General features: G+C 34.7%; 1 protein-coding gene across 1 annotated transcript in view; it reads right to left on the reverse strand.

The window, feature by feature from the left end:
- Window positions 1-861: 861 nt before the first annotated feature.
- Window positions 862-16,752, reverse strand: part of LOC127880084 (transient receptor potential cation channel subfamily A member 1-like) — a 39,973-nt gene continuing 24,082 nt past the window's right edge. The window contains exons 14-26 of the mRNA XM_052427312.1: window positions 14,942-15,026; window positions 14,282-14,341; window positions 13,990-14,085; window positions 13,521-13,591; window positions 12,892-13,123; window positions 12,617-12,706; window positions 11,844-12,013; window positions 10,424-10,553; window positions 9,580-9,774; window positions 9,113-9,181; window positions 8,532-8,642; window positions 6,836-6,960; window positions 862-4,069 (exon numbers count right to left, since the gene is read on the reverse strand). Coding sequence (XP_052283272.1) covers window positions 3,805-4,069; window positions 6,836-6,960; window positions 8,532-8,642; window positions 9,113-9,181; window positions 9,580-9,774; window positions 10,424-10,553; window positions 11,844-12,013; window positions 12,617-12,706; window positions 12,892-13,123; window positions 13,521-13,591; window positions 13,990-14,085; window positions 14,282-14,341; window positions 14,942-15,026 — 1,699 coding nt within the window. The 3' untranslated portion in view covers window positions 862-3,804. The remainder of the gene's footprint in view (window positions 4,070-6,835; window positions 6,961-8,531; window positions 8,643-9,112; window positions 9,182-9,579; window positions 9,775-10,423; window positions 10,554-11,843; window positions 12,014-12,616; window positions 12,707-12,891; window positions 13,124-13,520; window positions 13,592-13,989; window positions 14,086-14,281; window positions 14,342-14,941; window positions 15,027-16,752) is intronic.

Raw genomic sequence — 16,752 nt, forward strand, 5'->3', positions numbered from 1 at the left:
CATCTGTGATTATTTCCGGCGATTTCTTTGAAGATTGAAGAGCCTTTTTACATGTTTACTTATGGATATCGAATTTAAGCAAGTTCCAATGTGAAGTTGTCGTGGCCGAGTGGTTTAGGCAATAGACTAGAAATATTTTCGGATCTTCCTGCGCAGGTTCGAATCCTGTCGACAACACTTACTTTTTGCGAATTTTATTTATTTTCTAACGTAATTTGATTTAATATAGAATATTATAAGCTATGTTTATTGTAAAATATGTTGCAATGTTTTATGTACATTCTTCATTTTTTTAATTAAAACAACGTTATGGCTAAATTGGGTGATTAACTGCTGAAAATATGAATCATGCATGTTGCATTTTGATTTCAAAAAACAAACGGTAAATCTGTATATTTCTTGGTAATTTTGCTGTATATAGTGTATCTATAAAAACTAAGTTCAAACTATTACTTAAATGATACTATTTTGAATTTTATGACACTGTAACCAACCCAATTTCTACTTGGCTGAAACCACTTACATTTCATGGCGCTCTTCCATAGATAACAAGTTATAATAAATACATGTCTGTAAAAGAATACTTATTTCATCTTGTTTAAACTTTGAACACCTTTACTGCATCTATACATACCAACTGCATGTTCATATTTGGAAATCTGGATTAATTATGGAACTTTCATATACCCCAGCCAAGGGGTGCAAATAAACTGGACAAAAGCCGAGCGTGGAGTGGTTTTAAAAAAAAACAGTATATTTATTCAAAGCATGGACAACTACCAAAAATGTGCATGTAGTTCAGTGAAATAATGCTGATTAAGAAAATAATTATTACTAGATTATATTTGGAAAGGTGCCCATTGCAGATGCGCTACCTTAAATACTACGATGCGCGTCCATGTTTTACAATCAAAACCAGTGATCTTTTTTTGTTTATTCGCTCTGACAACAATACAGATTCCAAACAACGAAACCATTATCAACAATATTAATTATTGTTGTGAAAAGTGAATTGAGGGAATCAATTCGGTTATGATAGTTTTATATTAAAAATACTTCATATTAAGACATATGACCATTTTTTTATTGTAATCAAGTTTTAATGTTCTACTATCGTCTTATAATTACGCAACAGCAAGAAAAGACTATAAAACTACGCGGGACTGTTTTTTCTTTACACCTAAACATATATTAAAAAATAACACTTCACATGATTAACATGGAATACAAAGTACCTAATGAAATAATGCAGTTGGAAATATTACTTATAATATCGCTGAAGTGCAATTATGATTATTTTACAAAACAAAATGTTACTTAAACTATGGAATTCGAGCTTTTTTAATTAGAAATCAATGCATAAAAGGCAAACAATGAAAACGAAAAATGGTCTTTGATACGAATAAATAGAATCACTAATATGTGAAAGTATTACAAACAAGCCTGCTAAAAGATAATTGCAATATGCCCATTAAGTGTATTACATGATTGAAATAAGCTTTACAAACACACGAGTATTCTGTCAATGAAACAAAATAAGATATTTAATAGAGAATCAGAAAAACGGCATAAAATTCTTCAAGAAAAGTTCAAAGTCACGACCTTTGAGTCCTTTGAAGAAGTTACATCAGAAAGCGCTTCCAGCAATTGCGCTATCAAGCTTAGCCAAATAAAAAAAATGGAAATACTTCAACTATAACATGAAAATGTAAACATAAAAGCCTTACGAATGAGACTCTTATTATACATTTATATTTGTAATCTCTGAATATGTGCATTCTTATTTTTTACCTTATATTTTACGGTTCTGATCATTGTTAGAAATATCTTCAATCAATTTTGCTTATGTGGCCTTCATTATACCACGGTTCATTTTAAGTATAGAAGAATTGAAAACGAAGATGACTTACAAGTTACAACGATATAAATCGAGAACAGTTGTTAAAGTGCTGCCCAAAAGGAGGCATATATACTTTTAATATAGTGGTGAATCATATGGTACAACGCATGAAATAAACGGTTACGATTTCACAACCCAAATGAAACAAAATATGGAGTGGAAAAAAAGGACAGCGTGTGGTAACTATTGATCGTTAATTTAATTGAATCCATGGTAAAGAACTTAATAAGTTACGTTGATAAAAAGTTGATGTTTAAAGATATAACGAGCCAAAACTGAAAACTTTTATTTGTTTGAAACTGGTAAATATAAATTTAATCTCACACAATATGAACAAAAATTAAAACAAAGTGCGGTAATGAACAATTTACAATACAAAAGACAACAATCAATCATGCAACAGTGTATTAACGTGATAAGATTATAAAAAATCTCAAATTTTCCGGCGTGTTAAACTGAATTTGGAGTATCTTGATAATTGTATTGTAATACGTTTAACTGATGATATATATTATTTATATATTTATTTATATATTTATTTTTTATTTAACAATTGAGGTCAATTGTTTTTCATTACTCTTCAAAAATGTGCGGACTGAACATTATTGACGCACACTTCGTTGGATGATGAACATTTCTTACACAACTTAACCCATTTATGCCTAGTGGACGCTCCCATCCTTCTAATTTGGATCAATTTATTTCCAAAATTAAGGGCGTCTAGTATATTTATTTCTATATTTACAATATTTCTTACAGAAATTTCTTTTAGCAAACAGCGCAGACCCAAATGAGACGCCGCATCATGCGGCGTCTCATCTGGGTCTACGCTGTTTGCCAAGGCCTTTTTACTAGACGTTGGGTATAAATGAGTTAAAAGAGATACCATATGATATAGTAATTTAGCAAAATGTAACATCTTGAGGTTAAATAATTTTTAAAATATATAAACAATATATAATATTTAAATGTATAAGAAGCTAGAAAGTCAGGCCAGACACGTGATAAAATTACACAAGTGTTGCATCACAGAGCATAGTGTTACTTAAAAACAATAATGAATAACACAATATTTAACACAGCAAACACGTGGTAAGGAAGATACTTTTCTCAAATGCGAAGCATATTTATAATAGTAATACGTACACTTTTTTCACAATAGAACCCGGATAAGCAAAGCAATTAGCCAAAACACAAAAGAGTATATTAATTTTATTAACAAATATTGTATCAAAAGCTGGCAACAGGTGTATCGAAACGGTGATTGCATGTATAAAAGGGTAAACAAAAACATTCTAAAATTATATAAGTATTAAGAACGCAAAAGGTATGTAATTTTATTTAGTTTTTTATCGGTTTTACTTCTTTACCTTAAAAAATGTTTATCAATAAAATATTTGAAAAGGAACAACTCGTAGAGCCATGTGTTTTTAAATTAGAATGCGCATTATTCTTTACATGGAAGCCATTTAAAAATAGGTTATAAAATGCAAATGAAATCAATGTTATACTCATATATAATCAATAATTACAAAGAATATGTTAAAACGTGTGAGATCATTAAACATAAATGAGTAAGAGGCTATCCACACTTGATAAACAGAAATAAACTCACATCTCTCAGTGCCACGCCGATGAAATGTACATTACAACACCGCGACGCTACAACAGTAAAAAGTTTATCTGATTGACTAGAACATTTCATCCAGGATCATTGTCTGAACACATATGTACCGGAGGGTCCAAATAACCGGAGATTCCGTTCCTCATATCCCAAATTTAAGAGTGACAATTACTTTCATTGTCCAGGCGTCCTTATCAAATTCGAAAAGTACCAAACGGGTCCTTCATTCTAGCTTTCAGAGCCCTTAGCTTACGGCTCCTGAGGCTCAATAACCGGATTCTCAGGATCCCATATCCCCAACAGGGGTTTGGGTTCTGCCGCAAGGGTCTTCAGTCATACTTTGCTTCCAGTGGGCGACGATTGCATTCTGTCGCAGCAAGTTGTGCTTAGCGGGCGCCCACTTTGAGCCCTTCTCGATGGGGTTGCTCATCTCAAAGTTGTCCCCTTCGTCCCGGTTGTCGTCCTCTGTCTGAATCTCCATCTTCTGAACGATCAGCCGCATCATGTCGTACTGCTTTGTAAGCGCCGTCGAGATGTCCCGCATTCTGTAAATAACACGCAGAACATCTGAGTGTGGTCGGTGTGTCGCGCGTTATATTAACCCATCCCTAGTCCAAATAATTACAGTAGACGTAATCTACCGATGTGCATTGTATATCGACCTCATAAAGTAGCCCAGACCCCAATTGTCACAGACCTGTGCGTGAAACTTTCAGATTTTTCTAGTCTGTTTACCAGGCTATACTTACAATGTCTATAAGTTGAAAGACGTCCGCGATTGTTGCGCCAAAATATCAGTCGATTGCAAACTTTTTCAAACTATATATATAAGGTTTCCAACTCGTAATCATCCGAAAACGGGTTGCATCGTTTTAAGTTATTATCATAACACGGAGACGCATTCATTCAGCAAGCGCACGGATAACGGAGCAGTCAAACTTATTAAAACGCTTTGCGGACTAGATTTTACAGATAAATAAAGCGTCTGACCAAATAATTAACGAAGACATGCATAAACAGCCATTACTTCATCAATTTTGCAGCGATTTTCACGATCTTGGTCTTATTCAACGCAGAAATAAATTTCCTTTCTGGAAATGTATATGTCTTGCAATATTTTTACAAATACTGTGTCAACTTTTAAGATATTACACGATACACAACCCGCGTGACCCAGTTGTGATCGATCAGACCGTATTCATGACTGAAATCCTCACAAAGTAAAGGGCATTTTCCCTGCAAAGTTCACGAACCTCGATACCATAATTCAATAAAACTTATGAAAAAACATTCTTACCGTGCTTGCCGTTGCATTATGCATCAAAACTAACTGTCCGGCGCATTTTGAAACCTTTGTTTACATACATTTCAACTATCTGACATTTTAAACACACGAGATATTTCATTGGTCCAATGCGGAGGTGTGTCTTCATAAATACGGTCTGATCGATCACAACTGGGTCAAGCGAATTGTGTATAGCATTATTTTTTAAAATTTGACTCAGCATGTGTAGAAATATAACAAGATATATACATTTTCTAAAAGGAAATTCATTTCTGCGTTGAATAAGACCGGGTTCATGAAAATCGCTGCAAAATTGATTTAGGAATGGCTGTTCAAAACGATGCACCCCGTTTTCGGATGATTTCGAGTTGGATACCTTCTTATATATAAAACGATAGTGAATTTTATTTATAGAAAAGTTGATTTTTCGTTATAATATGATTATTTATCATTCAAAAAGATGTTTTCACTAATTATGATCATAGCCACGCGCTAACCACCTGTGTGTCCAGCGCGTGTGCCGAGAGAACAGGGCTTAATGTATTTTTTTGTTAAGCTCTATAATATTTATATCCAATCTGTATGACAAAAATGAGTAAGTCTCGCTGCGCACGATTACGCTCTTACTGCTCGTATATATTTGACTCTTATGAATCTTGGCAAATACCTAGTGTTTTATTTTGCTTATTCTAAATTGTGTCATGCATCTATATGTACTTAAAGCAGCATGACCAACAGCTCTTTCATATGTGAAAGAGATTGACATGAAATACCTACCCATCTATAATAAAGTTTTTATGTGCACTTCAATATTATAGTTTTATAGCAGTTTATGTGGTGCAATATAAAAGTACTCTAGTAAATTTGAAATTATATAATGGATTTCCTCTCAACATACATGCAGAGTTCCAGATAACTTTTTCAGCAAAATCTTGGTTTACACTCTATAAAAAAATCCAGCCTTAAAGTTTATTATTAATTCCTTTTTTCAGGTAAGTATAATTTTTGGCACATCCGCATTAAGGTTTATAGTCTAAGAAGAGCTCATGACAATTGCCGGGTTACAGCAGACTTTTTGCGATAAAAGGACCAGATAATGGAAAACATTCGGCTTTTCGACTGTTTTATAAGATGGTCTGTTATTCATAATAACGTTAAAGTGCTGTTGATTTCATAATTGTTATGAGGGTCTAGACGAGTGGGAACTCATTGATAAAATGTTAACATTATATGCATTGATATTGAGTTTTACGCATGATCACAAATTTTGAAATCTTATTTTATTTTTCCAATGTGTAACCATCCGCACAGAATTTAAATCTACTTCTTTACTAAATTTAATCCATTTTTGACGACTTTAAGCGTCTTATCTGGAGCTTTGCATGCATGCATTAGTAGCATATATTGAAATATATCCATAGAATTTCTTTGAATATTGAAGGTAAATTACTGTTCAAAAATTATGGTTAGTCATTAACCAAAAAAAAGTTACGTCTACAAACACGCGGTTAATTTCGGGTCAGTAGCAAATATCTTACAAAGGGGCGCAACTTCTCCTATAACATAAAATTTCCGTTATACGCCGTAAATTTCCGTAGTCGTCCGTAGCATTTCGGAACGACTGTCAATTGACACCGTTGTATCATGCATGATTGTATGTTGCTTTGTGCTTGGGTGAAACTCACATCTTGCTATCGCGTTAATTTATTTAACGCATCAATATTTGATTCCAGTATGCACTGTGCCTATTGCACAAGTCTCTCTGCACAAACCAACATACACATATGCAGCATGCAATTAACGAACAAAAATGTTGCATCTGTACACATGCATGATACCATTAAGCCGAATGTAAATAGACAGTGGACATCAGGCATCAAGCATGAAAAGGTGTCTACATACAACTTGAAAGTACCATCAAGAATCATGACACAGTCACAAAGAAGTATGTAATTTTTACCTGAATACCCTTCCATATATATTGGTAGCTTATTTTTGCCATATATGCCATGGCGTGTAGGCTTACCTCATTTTCTGTTTGTACAACTCCTCATACAGGTGTGTCTGATGATTGAGACTCTTATCCCCGTCTTCGTCGTTCATGTAGTCGCTCAACGTGAACATCCGGGACATCAGCTGCAAAATGGACACCTTTCAAAAGTGCCAAATTCGAAAATGATGCAACTGATGTCTTGCATGTTGTGAATTCTAGAGACTTCATTGAGATCGGTACCGTAGAAATTTGTGTTGTGACACACTTGGTAGGACGTGGCACCGGATATTTGTCGATAAATGAGCCATATTTACTTTCAACATATTTGCTTCAAACGTTTTATACCGATAACAACACATGTGATCATTACATGTTATGATCATATTAATATGAGCCGCGTTCTGAGAAAACCGAGCTTAATGCATATGCGTAAAGTGTCGTCCCATATTAGCCTGTGTAGTCCGCACAGGCTTATCAGGGACGACACTTTCCGCTTTTATGGTATTTTTAGTTTCAAGGAAATCCCTCCTTAACGAAAATATAGTTTAGGCGGAAAGTGTCGTCGCTGATTAGCCTATGTGGACTGCACAGGCTAATCTGGGATGACACTTTACGCACATGCATTAAGCCCAGTTTTCTCAGCACGCGACCCATATGTATTGTTACAAATGAGATAAATAAGCATTATAAGTTATGGTTTTTGTTTCAGAATATAAATAAATAAATGAAATATGTCTAATCTTTTTTTGTCCGGTGTAATGCGTATAGATTTTATTAATTAGCTCTTGCAAGGGGTAATATACATGCTTCTGTACAAAGTTATTTCATCATAATTATTTGATTTCTAAAAAACAACATGTTGATGGATGAATATGTTTAGTTGTTTTTACCCAAGTGGTAGAGTAAAGTTTTATTACCGCTTGACTGTTTAATTTCTTGCATTAATTACTTAATATAACAGTGATGACGATTGTAAATATAAAATGTAAATATTTGGATAGTTGAATATGACGAAAACATCTTGTACCCTTCGACCTCATTTTGTTATCTGAACGAGCATCTTTTAGAAAAAGTTTATTAGACTTTTGGATGGTTTATAGAGAAATATCAGTGAATTATAGTGATATTTCACCGTTTCAAACAGTGAAAAATAGCAGTGAAAATTATCGATAATTTGTACTGTTTTACCGGGATTATTTTTAGATATCTTTTGTTTCCCTATTGCGACCCCAAATTTACAACTCTGCATCGAATGTTTATTTTTAAAAAAACATACGGAAAAGCTTCCATTAAACATACTAGTACATGTAATAACATTTCGGGGCATCCAACGGGGAAAGGCAAATTAATACAACAATAATCATTTGTAACCATAAAATATAAATAATAATTGTTGGATTTTGTTGATATCGATTTTAATTCACTTGTGATCATATAAAAAATATATTTTCACGAGTGGCGCATATCATTGTATATGATCACTCGTGAATAAAGATCGATTTCACCAAATCCAACAAATATCTTCTGTATCTGTATTACACCGAAAACAATTACACAGCTTTAAATACAATACAATTATATGCTGTAATGACGTAATATCATGCATTGACGTCACGAATTCTCTATATAATATAATATGGCGATAACCCTTTGAGTGCAAAGACGCGACATTATGTAATGACGTCATATCATACAATGAAGTTACGTATTAATACAGTATGAAACTGACCCCATCAAATCTGCCGGAGCATTTGTTGGGGTAGTACGTGTACTCTGACTTGTCCACCATATCTAGCAGGCGAAACGGTAGCCGCCTCTCCAGACTCGTGTGCAACTCCACCTGCAACAAGGATATATTATGTGATGACGTCATAATATGCGAGCGGCCGATTGAATTAATGAAGTAATTTATCGTTGCGTTATCGTGGCAACAAGATAACTTAGTGCTTAGAGCCATTATTGAGAAAAGATCGCGTTCTATGCTTAGAATGTAACATGAATCAGAATAAGACTATTGTGTTTCATAAGTTTTATCGCAAGAATAGTCCGCGGTTCAATAGATCAATATATTACGGTATTCCATATTTAAAAAAACGCAATCCTGTTACAATTTAACGATAATCCACAATTAGCCTACATAGTTATAATAAAACTCCAAAGTCGAAATGCACGCCATGTTTTGAATGACGATTTAGCAATACAATTCAATGTATGAAAGTACAAATAATGGCAGGGGAAGTATTACCAAACAAACTCTTACAGAAAGTGACCATTAAATTTTGTACACACACGATTGATACTTGTACACACCTGCATGGCAAGGCGTTTCAACGTAGCATTCTTCTGGACAGATTCAATATCGCCAACAGCCAAACCGATCTAAAAACAATACAATACACTCTAACGGACTGGTGGAGTACCTCTTCCAAATATATATGTTTTAACAAACAGATAAATCTTATTGCGTATGTAAACTATGTATGTTCTTATTGTGATTTGTTAAGAATATGATGGCCATCAAGATGAAAGTAATAACGTTGATGATGACGATTACGACGTTGATGATGATGATGGTGATTATGAAAGTGGTGGAGGTGATTATGATTGAGGTGGTGGTGGTGAGGATGTTGATGAGGATGATGATGAGGAGGAGGAGGATGCTTCTGCTGCTTCTGCTGCTGCTACTGCTGGTGATGGTGATGATGATGATGATGATTGATGATGATGATGATGATGATGATGATGATGATGATGATGATGATGATGATGATAATTACCAGTAAGTTCATAAGCAGGATAGGCATTAGAAGGACGAAAACGACCAACAGAAGGATTGTGACGTCACCGAAGTACAGCGTTCTGACGTCACCGTCCGTGTAGGGGTCATTAAATGACGCCATGAAGTCCAGCTCCAACATCATCATGGCTGTTCGCAAGAGGGACTGGGTCGGCGAAGAAAAGGCGCGGTTATCCTGGGAACGGGATATTTAAGGAACCATTTTACACTTTTACACATATAAACTATATTTTTCTAATAAGAATGCTTTTCAACGATAAAAAACGAGGAATTTCAAAATATCGAAAAAAAATTCTGTGCATTCAAAATATATTGTCTGTTCATGTGATTGTTGTTGTTGTTGTTTTGTTGTTGCTGTTTTTGTTTTGTGGGGATGATAAAACTTCTTAAACTATTAGTAAGAACATTACGTCATTTTGACTTCGCGATGGCGTAGTTTGAAATGATATCAGCCAAGTGAAAAAGGTGTTCTAGATCAATCCCAAAATCTTTAAAAAAAAGCATTCCCAATATTGTTCCCAACATACACCATTTAAAATAACTCATAAGCGTCTGAATTTCTAAGACATACACGGCCAAGTTATGTAGTCTGGCCTTCTACAACCTCTTTCTGGAGTGCAAGATGGTATTCGAGTGTTGTCTCTAAAGCCCGTCGTATTGAAAAAATTATATGTTGATGGTGCGGCTGACAGTTAACGTTGCTAGCTTTAAATTAGCGTTTGGAAAAAAACGTGTGGGTTAAATGAATCTAATGTTTTGGACGTATTAAAGCTAAAGCTTTATTTGAAAATATACGTTTAACTTAAAAAGATAGTGATTATTACCTCGATGTTGAGAAGGGTGAAGAAAGCCAGGGCGAATGCCATGAGGAGGATGGAGAAGACGAAAAGCACCTGGAGAAGCGTGCGCAGGATCTCCAGGAACATCACGATATAAATACCGAAGAAGTCGAACCTAAAAATACACAGGGTAGTAAATGTATAGAAAAAAACATCACCACGTAGACAAGGAAAAAGTCGAGAATGACAGCACAAAGAGAACTGAAAAAACGACTTTATCACTAAGTAGATAACAAGGAAGACGAACCTGAAAAGACTAAAAGTCGAATCTGAACACGTACAAGATGTAAAACAAGTAGAACCTGAGAATAAATACGATACAGAAGAAGTCGTACATAAAATATATCAGGGTGATATACATCACCATCTTCATGTGTACGGAGCCAAACACGAGAATGACCAGGATAGTGCAGACATATAGGCGTCATCATAATCTAGATGCCTAACATTTCAAATGTGTTTATACACAGGATAACGTGTCATCTAAAAATACACATGATATTGTAAAAGTATAATCAGACACCCCCCCCCCCCCCCTCCGCCCATACACACACACACAGTTGTGAAGATATACACCAACATAGTTTTTATTAAGATGGACAAGTCATGCACTGGATAGAAAAGAAACAGGCAAAATCACCAAGTAGATTTTTAAAAAGCTTAAACTAAAGAATACATATTTTTTACGGATTAGGGGTCCGTTTCATCAACGATCGTACGACAAAATTGGAATACGATACATATTTCAATGCAAGCATTTTAACTCAACACCAAGGAATAATACTATTCTTTTTCCGTATATCTATTCATTTCATTGTTTTCTCACATATAGTTTATATTTTGAATGCATATTGATGAACAACTTTTGTATTTTCAGTCTCCAAAATTTGGTCTTAAATTAAGATTGTCGTACGATCTTTGGTGAAACGGCCCCCAGGACTTGCAAATGCATCGTAAAAAGGATTATATCGAAGAAGAAAAACATAAAAACGTGAAAAAAGACAAACAAGAACAAGTCAAAATAGATACATTATTGAAAAGGGTATATCTAAAAATGTGTACTCTAAAAACATAGATACCGAAGAAGTCATCCTTAAACATTAAAAGGATTGTGTAAACGTTTATTATGATGGAAATACACAGGTAAAGGTATGCAGAAAACATAAACAGGTAGACACCAATTATGTCGAACGTTTTGAAATGCCATTGGTAGTCAGCCTTAATATGAAGATACCTTAGACGCCGAAACTAAAACTGCACAGGCTATGTGAAGATATAAAGATAACATCACCACGTACACATCAGGGAAACAAATGCTCAGATTATTAAATGAACTGAACATTGAGATCTGTGCGCATTACTGCATTATTGATTTGCAGCATTCATGTATAAAAACAATCCATACCTTCTCAAGAAGAGAAGACAGTTAAACCAAGCGAGGAACACGGCAATGGCGCCGGCCTGCCACTGCCAGTACATGGCGTGACTCATGACGAACGGTGCAATGTAGACAAGAGTCGTGCTGTACAAGATCCACTCCAGAAAGTTCGTCATGTCCTTAAAATATTTCTTTTTCTGAAATAGTCATATACGAAGACCTATTAACCCAAAACCGTGCGTGATGTCCTGTATACACTGTAAATAAGTGTAACTTAAATGAAAACTATACTAAACCATGTTTAATATGTGTCCGATAATCCTTATGTTTAGTATGAATTGAACGGAAATTAAATTTAGAGATAAAATGACGACGTCGACAATTAAGCAGAGGTTATTCCAAACTCTTTGCTTACTTTAGAATATGACCTAATTGTGACCTTTCTTTCGTTCCCAATAAAGTGTCAAATAAAGAAAGTCAATTTAGTGCTTGCACACGCACTTCAAAGTTAACGTATGCGTCGCTAACGGATAGGTGGAAATAGCTGCTTTAACCCATGTATGCCTCTAGAAAAAAGACCTCGGCAAACAGCGTAGACCCAGATGAGACGCCGCATGATGCGGCGTCTCATCAGGGTCTGCGCTGTTTGCTTAAAGAACTTTCTGTAAGAAATATTCTAAATAAAGAAATAAGTATACTAGACATCCCTAATTTTGGAAATAAATTGTTCCAATTTAGAAGGATGGGAGAGTCCACTAGGCATAAATGGGTCAAACATTAAGGCATAATCGGTAACTCGCCTGCTGGACCATCTGGACGATCTCTTTGAGGATGTTGAGGATGCAGAAAATGAACACGATGCAAACACAGATCCTGTGCATGGTTGTGATCTGAAATAGATTTAACACAGGTCATGTGAATGTCAAATATTACAATTTAATACAGTTGATTCGCTTAATTGTTTGTGTTATTATTGTTTTTTATTTTAAAATGAAATTTTTCATTTTCACAAGTCGCACTTTTTCAATAAAAGATATTTGTATGTAACTTGTTAGCATTTTTAACTAAAACGTACTTCGCAAGATTTGAACTTATACTCCTTGACATTGACACGACTGACAGAAGCAAGAGGCATGCTAGATGTGACGTTGTTGACGCTGACACTAGCGTTGACGCTGCTGCTGCTGTTGTTGCTGATTTCACGTTCTAGGGAGAATGTGCACGTGGTTACAAGCACCGTCAGTAAGGCCAGATAGATTATGTAAATAACGAGATTAGTCATGTGGAACCATGCGCCATATGCCCGCCTGCAAAGGTAAAGAAATATTAGACGGTATGGACGCTCTTTATCTTAAAGATTGTTAAGATTCTAAATAAAACAGTATTTCAAAAACTAACAAAATATCATCGAAACCTGACTTAAACGATGAGTACGGAGGTACTTTTTCTGAGTAAGAGGAATTAAAGCTAATAATTACGACTTGTTCAAATCGAGCTCTGAGAATAACTTTACTTAGATTTTTGAATTTCAGATTTGTTCACTACGTTGACGTACGTATCTGCCAAGCGCAAAAAGACAAAAATGAATGACGTATTTTTCGCGTAAAACCACATCTATAATAATAATGTGGGAAATATTAAAAGCAAACTGCCAGAAGCTCGAATACATTTTTATTTATTTCTTTTGCACTGAATCGTACTTACCACTTCATGTTTAGGTACGCCTCGCTGACGGGATGGGACAGACACTGGACCCGTCCGTGCTTCACCATCGTCTGCAAAATAAGGTTTTATTGAAGATAATAAAATAAACACCATTATCGAGCTAAATAAATCACATATCTACTGATTTATTAGCTTTATGAGTGTCGGTTCTTAGGGAACACGCTCAAAATACAATAAAAAATATGGTTTATATGTAAACCTGCTTTAGATTTCATTTACAATTTGTTAAAAGAATCTTTGATTAAAGCGTACTTTTTAATATTCCAAGATTTGTGCAAACCAACAGATGTCTTGTAATGATTAGTTAATTACCAAACAACAATTAATACAATTTTTGACATAAAAGCAAACACTTTGAATAATTTGTTGAGTAAATCAATACCCATAGGCTGATAAGGGAATTTTTCCCCTGGGTATTATTTGCAATAACAGAATTTCATGTGCGTACATTAAGGGCCAGCATAGGGGTGTGGTCCCTTCCATCCTTGTCCTTGCCCTTCAAGTAGCGCAGAGGACACTGCAGGTATTTGAAATTGTAGTGCACCTGCGTAAAGAAAAAAGGATCATACACATACGCTAAAAACAGTATATCCTGCCCTTCATATGTTTCTTAAATTTGATATATGATACATATCTTTAAATTATTTTGGTTGAAACTGGTAAATGCGGATAATAATAAATGGTCAATGAGATAAACACGGTGCAAATACCACAAGCATAATTAAAAAGACTAGTCTTACAGAGTAATCCCGACTTTTTCGATCGTGTTTCGATGGAATCTGACATCTGTCTAACGCGGCCTGCAAAACAAAACGTCAAAGCATGAAAACTTTACCTCAACCAACTTAAACTGACGTCACTTAGGTTGTGCGTTTATAAGGCGTCGATTGGTAAAATACATACGGTTCTGAATCGCACAAATGGCTGACATGTATGTTGTTAATGATAAATGTAGTTTAACTGTGTTATTGTTGTATGTTTTGTATTAAATGCTAACGTACTATTTAATTAAAAAACTTACCAATCAAATGGAATGAATAGTCTAGGAAAATATACATTTGCTCGTTTTCATTCGTTTGTATCACTGCGTTTGTCCATTTTGTGGGCATTTACTTAAATTGATGCCCTCGAAATGAATATCTACTTATAATAACTGAATGACGTTTAGTTTGGTTTATCTTAGCTTTAACCTATAAATTGAAGTTCGATTACTGCGAAATCCTAAGGCATGTTTAATCGTCTATAAACCGGGAATTGTTTCAGGTCTTACAAACACTGTCTGAATTTTTATCAGACCCGAGACCATAACATCACTACAAAGTAATGTTAGTTCATTGACGAATATATTATACATCACCGACTGAAATACTGCTGGGGCACGATACTATCACTAGACCTACCATGCAGACGTCCGGCAAACATTGGACCATGCCGTTCATAATAGTCCCATATTGCTTGCTGCACATTTTCAGTGCCTCCTCCCACCTGTAAACGCGTCAAATTCGTTAATGACATCATTTGCACCAATACGTCATATAAATAAATTACGACACATGTACAAACCACGCAACATACTTAAAGGGGCCTTTTCACAGATTTTGGCATTTTTTTTAACTTATTCATTAAATGCTTTATATTGATAAATGTAAACATTGGATCGTAAAAGCTCCAGTAAAAAATCAAGAAATAAATTAAAAAAAGGAAAAGAACGTTGCCCGGAGCAGGTTTCGAACCAGTGACCCCTGGAGTCCTGCCAGAGTCCTGAAGTAAAAACGCTTTAGCCTACTGAGCTATTCCGCCGAGTACACATCTTGACGTATTTTATACCTTATATAAGCAATCTTCGTAGTTTTACCAAATTTAACGACAAAAACAGAACTCTCCAAATTATTCAATCGTTTCGCGTTGCAACGCTTTATAATTTTTAGGTTTTAAAATCGTCAAAAGATGCATAAAATGGCTATATTAGAGCATGGTTAATGTTCAGTATTACTGTTTCCTCACAAATATCATAACTAAAACGAAAACTTACGAATCTGAAACAACTTTTTTCAATTTTGTCAATTTACCAAAGCGTGAAAAGATCCCTTTAAATGACACCATATCCGTCAAAGGTATCACGTTCATCAATTAAGTCAAATCTTCAATTGACGTCTTATCATTCGATGACACACATCTGCCAATAACGTCACACCAGCATTATTCATGGGAAACAAAACATGGCCAATGTCGCATTCGCTTTGAAACGTTCGGATATTGTCTAATGGAATATATTGTCCCACAAAAAATAAAAACACGCATTTTGTATCTCGTTTAATTATTGTTATCAGATCATGTCTCTAGTTGAAATTGTGTGGGGTAACTATTTAACGAAGTATTCGTTTATTTTTAGTGTTTATGGATCTTAATCATCCTATTACGATGTTTGTTTATTGCCAAACTAGCTTTCCTTACTTTTTTCATTCAAGTTACTACGCACAAAACGTATATAGTGTGACGTAATTTCTTTTTGAGATAGGTTAAGTGTTGTGTTTTTTTTTCTAATGTTTTCGTTAATTTCTGGCCAAAACTACGGCTCAGACTGAGTATGGGCGCCATTTTCTTCAGTTAAAGTCCCGATTCTTTTCAGATATGACCATATGGCCATACGTATATTGGTCCGCTCGTGACGTCAATTTGTTTCTATTTATAATTACGATATGTAATATCTATCAATTATGTCACAATCGTAAATGACGTGGCATTTTCAAGTTCGAAACATCTAATAATGTCACCGTATGCAATGATGTCCACACATTTGTAAATGACGGAGAATCTAGGATTTTTGAAAAAGAAATTGTAAAAAAGGAGAAGTGCGGTCAATAGTTATACTGAAACTAGAGGTGTTGGTTATAATACATTGAGACTGTATAGATTATTTAAAACAGACTTTGGAACAGAAGCATATGTTAAAGACAACATGCCAATTTTGTATAGAAGTTCATTAGCTAAGTTTCGATGCGGTGTGGCACCGCTAAGATTAGAAACTGGGCGATATGAAAATATTGATTTGGGTAATCGAACATGTTTCCATTGTAAAAACATAGTAGGAGGATGAGATACATGTACTTTTTCATTGTCCTTTTAATGTTAATATCAGGAAAAGTCTAATGGACATTTTAATGGAAACTTCAAATTGTCACAACATGTCAGATACTGAGAAACTTAAAAT

Source organism: Dreissena polymorpha, chromosome 4 (assembly GCF_020536995.1).
Source record: "Dreissena polymorpha isolate Duluth1 chromosome 4, UMN_Dpol_1.0, whole genome shotgun sequence".
Classification (NCBI taxonomy): domain Eukaryota; kingdom Metazoa; phylum Mollusca; class Bivalvia; order Myida; family Dreissenidae; genus Dreissena; species Dreissena polymorpha.